The sequence below is a fragment of the Halichoeres trimaculatus genome, unplaced genomic scaffold (genome assembly GCF_033239565.1).
Source record: "Halichoeres trimaculatus isolate MK-OKI-2021-1 unplaced genomic scaffold, fHalTri1.1 fHalTri1_scaffold_21, whole genome shotgun sequence".
In the NCBI taxonomy this organism is placed as follows: domain Eukaryota; kingdom Metazoa; phylum Chordata; class Actinopteri; order Labriformes; family Labridae; genus Halichoeres; species Halichoeres trimaculatus.
The window spans coordinates 7322688-7329431 of record NW_027437199.1 but is presented as its reverse complement, the minus strand read 5'-3'; the positions used below and the strand labels follow the sequence as shown (position 1 = coordinate 7329431).

General features: G+C 39.1%; 1 protein-coding gene across 1 annotated transcript; it reads left to right on the top strand.

Moving 5' to 3' along the window:
- Positions 1 to 1198: 1198 nt before the first annotated feature.
- Positions 1199 to 4909, top strand: wnt16 (wingless-type MMTV integration site family, member 16). Its single transcript, XM_074698499.1, has 4 exons — positions 1199 to 1301; positions 2234 to 2460; positions 3422 to 3708; positions 4286 to 4909. Exons 1-4 carry the CDS (start codon positions 1210 to 1212, stop codon positions 4742 to 4744), a joined length of 1065 nt encoding a protein of 354 aa, XP_074554600.1. The 5' UTR covers positions 1199 to 1209; the 3' UTR covers positions 4745 to 4909.
- Positions 4910 to 6744: the final 1835 nt, after the last annotated feature.

Here is a 6744-nt window from a genome sequence, read left to right as displayed (position 1 = left end):
GAGGTCTCTGCTTGAGTTCTTGTTAGCAAGTAATTAATATGCAATAGCTAGCAATTGATTAAATGTTCTGGAGGTCAGTTTTAGAGTTAACTCTTTTATTTTGTTCAGTAACTAGTCTTAGTGCACACTAACTGATCAGAAAAGATCAGCAGATTTATTTTAAAGCTTTCACATCAGATGCTAATATTTCATTTCTTTAACACCAGACTGATGCTTTCTCTTTGTGGCAACCTGTATGTCCACATATGAATATATTTCTATACCTCAATCATATTATTTTGTATTATATTATTGTTGTATATTGTGTTGTGTATATAAGATAATAATGAAACCAAAGACTCCATGATAATTTAGTTATCATGACAAAGAAAGGTCTTATTTGTTAATATACTTTATTTTTCTACGGATGAATATTGTCTTTATGTTTGAACATGTTTACATATTGGATAAAAAAAGGATTAAGAATATTTTTACGAATGTTATACTTTTCCTCCATGTGGTTTACTATGAATGTGAGGACAGGAGATCACTTTGTGTTTGACTTTTCTTTTTATTAATAAATCTGCATCATCTCACTTTAAAAAAATGTCTTCTTTCACATTTTGAGGATTATTACAATGGAAAAATCTTCATCTTTATATATTTTACTGACTGTCATTACATTTGTTTGGACCAGAAAACTACTTCCTGTTTTTATTCTTTTTCTTTTTTCTTATTTTTTACTGTGTTCAGTTTTGAGATTTTGTTGGAGAGTTTCTTGGTGAATACTGAATAGAATTAAAAATGTGAAAGTAATCCAAGAAAATGCCATGTTTTTGATCCACTTATCCTTTAAGATCTGTTATTAAACGCTTATTTATTTTGTTATGGAGGTCGGTCCTTTGGAGAAACTTTCTGTCCAATCGCCGTCAAGCTCTGACGTCACCGTCTGGAATACTTTGAATCCCCCCCAATGAGGATCCTTTTAGACTCGAACTGGTCCCCCAGGTCCATCTTCCAACCCTGCAGATTGAAGTCTGGACTGAGAGAAGATCACGCTGTGTCAGGAAGATCATCTTCATCATTATCACCTTCTGCTGCTGTAACAGAGACCGGGATCGTTAACAGAGACCAGGACCATTTAACCGCTCCGGGGTTTGAGTATGAGTCAGAGGCTGCTGATGGACAGACCGAGAGCGCAGTTTGCTGGATTAGATCCATGAGGACGACATGGAGACTCGGAGCCGAGGAGTCCGGCACATGTGCACTCTGAGTCTGCTGCTGGTGTCCGTGTGTCCGCTCCGGTGCAGCTCCAGCTGGATGTGAGTATCAGAGCATCAGCCTTTGAGGATCAAAGTCCTCAACAGAAATTTAGGAGTCAAGCGCGCTCAAAGATCAAACTTAGAAAACACATGGACTCAATTAACGAAATACAGTTCTAAAATAAAATCAAAACAACCGACAAAGTCATAAATAAATCCAGCTGGGTCAAATTTGAGCGTTTGTTCATCAGAGTTTAATGCGGATTTTACGCAACAGCCTCTCGTGATCCATCAACGACAAACTCAATTTAAGATTATGTAATTTTTTTTTTTTTTTTTTTTTTGGAAGAATATATTAATTTGAATTTTTTAAAAAATATATAAATTCTGTTTTTAAAGATTAAAAAAATGGTCCAATCTTCAATCCGTGGCACAAGAAAGAAGATTCATGGCAAAAAATGGCTTTCTTCAACAGTTAACAAGCACTTAAACCACGTCTGTGCGCATTCAAACTTAAACTTAGGAAACATAAATAAATAAATAAAAAAATCAAGAATAAGAATTAAAATTTCTGGTGGTCAAAACTCAGCCATTCATGGGTGTTGTAGGCCAAATCTGAATGAATCTCCTTAAATAACCTCATATCTGTGTCAGTCTAACCAGAGACAGTTAAGTTTAATTCTGCTCACATGTTTTGCTCCTGTAACAATCAAATGCTTCCCACAAATGATTCAGAGCGTGTTTTATGTTTTCTTTCTTTTTTATGATGATATAAAAAGTTTCTTAGTTAAAAGACATACACATGCTGCTCCTCATTTTCACTGCCATAAAAAATCATTTATGTTGTTATATGAGTGAATTCCATTGTAAATCACTTTACCTCCCTCTCTTTAAAATTTCAGTGGTTAAATAATAAAATTAGATCAATTATTTGAAGTATTTTACTATTTTTTTTTACTGTTCAGTTGGTTTCTGACACGTGTTCTCCTCAGGTGGCTGGGTGTGACCTCGGCAGGGGTCTCAGAGAAGCTGGACTGCGCTAACCTCCCTCTGAGCCCCAGACAGCGGGACCTGTGCCGCAAGAAGCCGTTCCTGCTGCCGAGCATCCAGGACGGAGCCCGGCTGGCTGTGTCCGAGTGCCAGAGTCAGTTCAGACACGAGAGGTGGAACTGCTCCACGAGTGAGAAGCCACCTGTGTTCGGACACGAGCTGACCAGTGGTGAGGATGTTTAGACTCATCTGTTTCCATGGCTAATAATGTTAGCATTGATCAAAGCCATAAATAATCCCGTGATATAATCAGAACAAACCCATTTGCTAGATTAAAAAAAGAACAAAAGGATCCAAAAGTTCATTAGGAAAATATTTGAAATACTTGTGAATTTTCAACTGGGGAAGTTCAAATTGCCTCTCATCTCTGCAGATGTTTAATCTGTTTTATGAACAGGACTTCAATAAAGTCGGACACATTCTTAAATTTTATTAAATTCAAAATATCTTTCATGTACAGATGAAGTGGAAAACAGTGGTTGTATTTAGAAGGAGGTAAACAGACCCACAGGGATGTTGTAAAATCTGCTGTGCAATGAACTCATCACAAGTTTTGAATCATAGTATCAAAAGCATGTGAGCCATTAATCATCAGATACACAGAGGATAAAACTGCACTCTATATATTCTGCAATAGCTCATGATGTTAAGTGATCCTTTGTTAAATTTTATTGTGCTTTTGTAAAGTTTTTCTTCTTCATTCCTAAGTTTTATGATGTCACATTGCGTCCCGGGGCTGCACGGTGGTGCAACGGTTAGCGCTGCAGCCTCACAGCAAGAAGGTCACCGGTTCAAATCCCCACCTCGGCCGGTGGGCCTTTCTGTGCGGAGTTTGCATGTTCTCCCCGTGCATGTGTGGGTTCTCTCCGGGTACTCCGGCTTCCTCCCACAGTCCAAAAACATGCTTACCAGGTTAATTGGTCACACCAAATTGTCCCTAGGTGTGCGTGTGTGCGTGCATGGTTGTCTGTCTATGTGTCAGCCCTGCGATTGACTGGCGGCCAGTCCAGGGTGTACCCTGCCTCTCGCCCAATGATTGCTGGGATAGGCTCCAGCCACCCGCGACCCTACACAGGATAAGCGGTATAGAAAATGAATGAATGAATGAATGACATCGCGTCCCCCTGCAGGAACCAAAGAGACAGCTTTTATCCATGCTGTGATGGCAGCCGGGCTGGTCCATGCTGTCACACGTTCCTGTAGCCAGGGGAACACAACAGAGTGCGGCTGCGATGCCCGCCTGCAGGGCGGTGGCTCCGCGGTGGACGGCTGGCACTGGGGCGGCTGCTCGGACCACATCCATTACGGGACCTGGTTCAGCCGCAGGTTCATGGACAACGCCAAAAACACATCAGCGATTCGAGGAGGGTACACGCTGAGCACCATGAATCAACATAACAGTGAGGTGGGACGGCAGGTGAGGACAACATTAACGGTTTTATCAATTAAGTTCTCAAAGATGGCGCTGTAGGGTGATGTTAACCATTTAAGCAAAATTGAATACAGCTTTAAACAAAATAGAAGGGGTTGAGGGGCTATTATTTCACAGTTAGCGTCATGCCATTCGACAAATGGTCATGGACCAGAGACAGTGAAGCAGGCCTAACTCATTTGGCTTGTAAAAAAAAAAGAGAAATAATGTGAAATTCAAACCAACATGCAGAAAAATGAAATCACAACAGGAGGTCCCTGCTCTATTTGAGGTCCAAAAACAAAGTCCCCACAATGTCATTATTCACGTTCGTGTGTGTTTTAGGTTAATATTGTTACTGTGTCTTCATGGAACAAACAGTTTTGATTCTGGATGTTTACATGTGTTCACCTCTGCGCTACTTACTGAAGCCAAGTGTGCTCATCTGTGTGAGTGTGTGTTTGTGTGTTATTTTCATGAAGCTAGACACAGACAACCTCAAAAGTTCTCAGAAGTCAGACTAAAACAGCACTAAAATGAAGAAAAACCCTTCATTGTATCCTCCTCTTCCTACTCTCTCTAGGCCATAGAGAGGACAATGTCCACAGACTGCCGCTGCCACGGCGTCTCTGGATCCTGTGCCGTAAAGACATGTTGGAGAATGATGGCACCATTTGACCATGTGGGTGTTTACCTCAAAGAGCGCTATGAGAACAGCATCCAGGTGTCCGACCGCTCCAAGAGGAAGATGAGGAGGAAAGATCAGCGTCGCCCCCCTGTGGACAAACAGCAGCTTATCTTCTTAAATAAGTCTCCAAATTACTGCCTTGCGGATCGACGCCGCGGTGTGGCAGGCACCAGGGGACGCCGCTGTAACCGCACATCGACAGGTTCAGATAGCTGCAACCTCCTGTGCTGCGGGCGCGGGTACAACACCCACGTGGTGCGACACGTACAACGCTGCGAGTGCAAGTTCGTGTGGTGCTGCTATGTCCGCTGCAGGCGCTGCGAGAGCATGAACGACATGCACACCTGTAAATAAGACGCCTGGACACAGCAAAAGACAATGATACACCTGAAAGTAAACATGATACAAAGACAAGACACAAAGAGATGAACTCACCTGGAGATCAAGATGAATCAGTGTGACAAGAGTGACGGCCTGTGATTGGTTGTCAGTTGTGACATCATCATTTGAGACTTTACAGTGTTTCACATCATCCTCAAAATGTGAACAAAAGAAGAAAGAATTTGTTGTATTTCTAATTTTCTGTTTTGTATGGCAGCTCTTTGTTGCTTTTGTGCTGAAATATTTAACATATTTTTTATAAATACATAAATACTTTTTCTATAACAACAGGATTCTGTTTTTTTGTTTTGTTTTGTGTTGTTTTGTTGTGTTTTTTTTTTTCCTTTAGACCGGGCAATCGTAAGACAATGTTCAGAAACAAGCTGATCCTGGATTTGTTCTATGGGATGGAATGGAGTTTTTCTCTGGGGTAAAATAAATATTTTTACAGAGAGGACCAAAAGGAACAAGCATTATAATGTTTGTTGTTGTTGTTGCTGTTTTTTTTAAATCCCAGCCTTGATCGGGAAATCAGAAACAGTCTCACTCCTGGCAAATGAAAATATCAGTAAGTGAATAAAGTTTTTTTTTGTATTTTATTTTTCCAATAAACTTTTATTTATGTAAAAAAAATATTCTCATTCTGGGATATTAATTTGTTATATTTAAAAGAAGATTCTAAGTACACATTAACTTTTTTTTACACTTGGACATTTGTTTTCAGTTCATAGACGTAGTTCATCTCCTTTCTGTGTCTTGGTGAGCATCCAGCAGAGTCACTCTGACTCCTAGTGGACACAGGAAGAACTACGAGATGGAGTCTCAACACTACAAAGCCCAAACTTCTCTGCTGAAAAGAAAGTAAAGGCAAAAGTTGAAAGTTTTCACATCAAAATAAAGACAAAGAAGAATCTGTAAGTAAAAATAATAAACAGCGCAGTAGAGAGGAATAAATGAATGCTAGCTTTGATGTGCTATTGTTTTTATACTTTGTATTAAATGTGTGGCAAATAAAACAGAATGTAATTTCTGCCAAATGACTAGAGAAAAATTAAAAAATAGAATTTATTTTAAAATAATAATAATAATAATAATAAAAGAAGAGAAAGTCAATTGTGTGAAGTTCAAATTTGTTACTGATGTGAACTTTTCTCCAAAAACAGTATTACAAATGTGTGTAAAATCTATGGTTATTGTTTACTTATGAACTGAACTCAGATATGTGGAAATTAAATTTTTAAGTGTGATGTCAAAGCATCTGGGGAAAAATATTTCAACAAAAAAAACTTGAAAAAGTAATCCAAAGTTGTATTCACTTTAATAAGAAGTTGGGACATAAACAACAGTTTTTAGCTGTATTATAACAACATGTTGTGACTTTAAAACATCAACATCAAACAACACAACAAGTTTTAAAATACATTAGGAACCCAAAGGACACCACTGAATTGAATCATTTGACCTGAAACTTTATTTGGCCTTCAGTTGTGAACAGAACAACATCATCAGCATATAGAATAATACCAATAATGTGATGGGAGGATTAGAGCGCAGGCTCTTTAAAGTGTACAGAGCCATCTTCTGTTTCTGTGTTTGTCCCCCTGCTGGCCACAAATGGAAAACACTCCACACATCCATTCATATAACAACATTTTAACGGACAGTCTGAGACTGATTTATATTCACATGATTTGATACATTTCTGTAAATTGAAGAACTTAAGGTGATTTTGTAAAACATGTAATACATGGTTTTACAACCAGCTCTGTTGATCGTGCCATTCAGCACTTTGTATGTGTGTGTGTGTCTGTGTGTGTGTGTGAATAGCAGGAAATCCTGGAGTCGTTTTTTTCTCTTTCCTGGAACTTTCTGCTCAGTCATCACACAAAGCTGATAACACACACACACACACACACACACATATGCACACAATGTACATGTACCATGAATCAGTCAGGAATCAGTGTGTGTAT

What these genes read in the sequence shown, in the direction of transcription:
- wnt16 (XM_074698499.1), top strand. Translation starts at nt 1,210, where the DNA reads ATGGAGACTCGGAGCCGAGGAGTCCGGCACATGTGCACTCTGAGTCTG. An exon ending in CGGTGCAGCTCCAGCTGGAT is followed by an intron (nt 1,302 to 2,233) that starts GTGAGTATCAGA and finishes TGTTCTCCTCAG; the next exon opens with GTGGCTGGGTGTGACCTCGG. An exon ending in CGGACACGAGCTGACCAGTG is followed by an intron (nt 2,461 to 3,421) that starts GTGAGGATGTTT and finishes GTCCCCCTGCAG; the next exon opens with GAACCAAAGAGACAGCTTTT.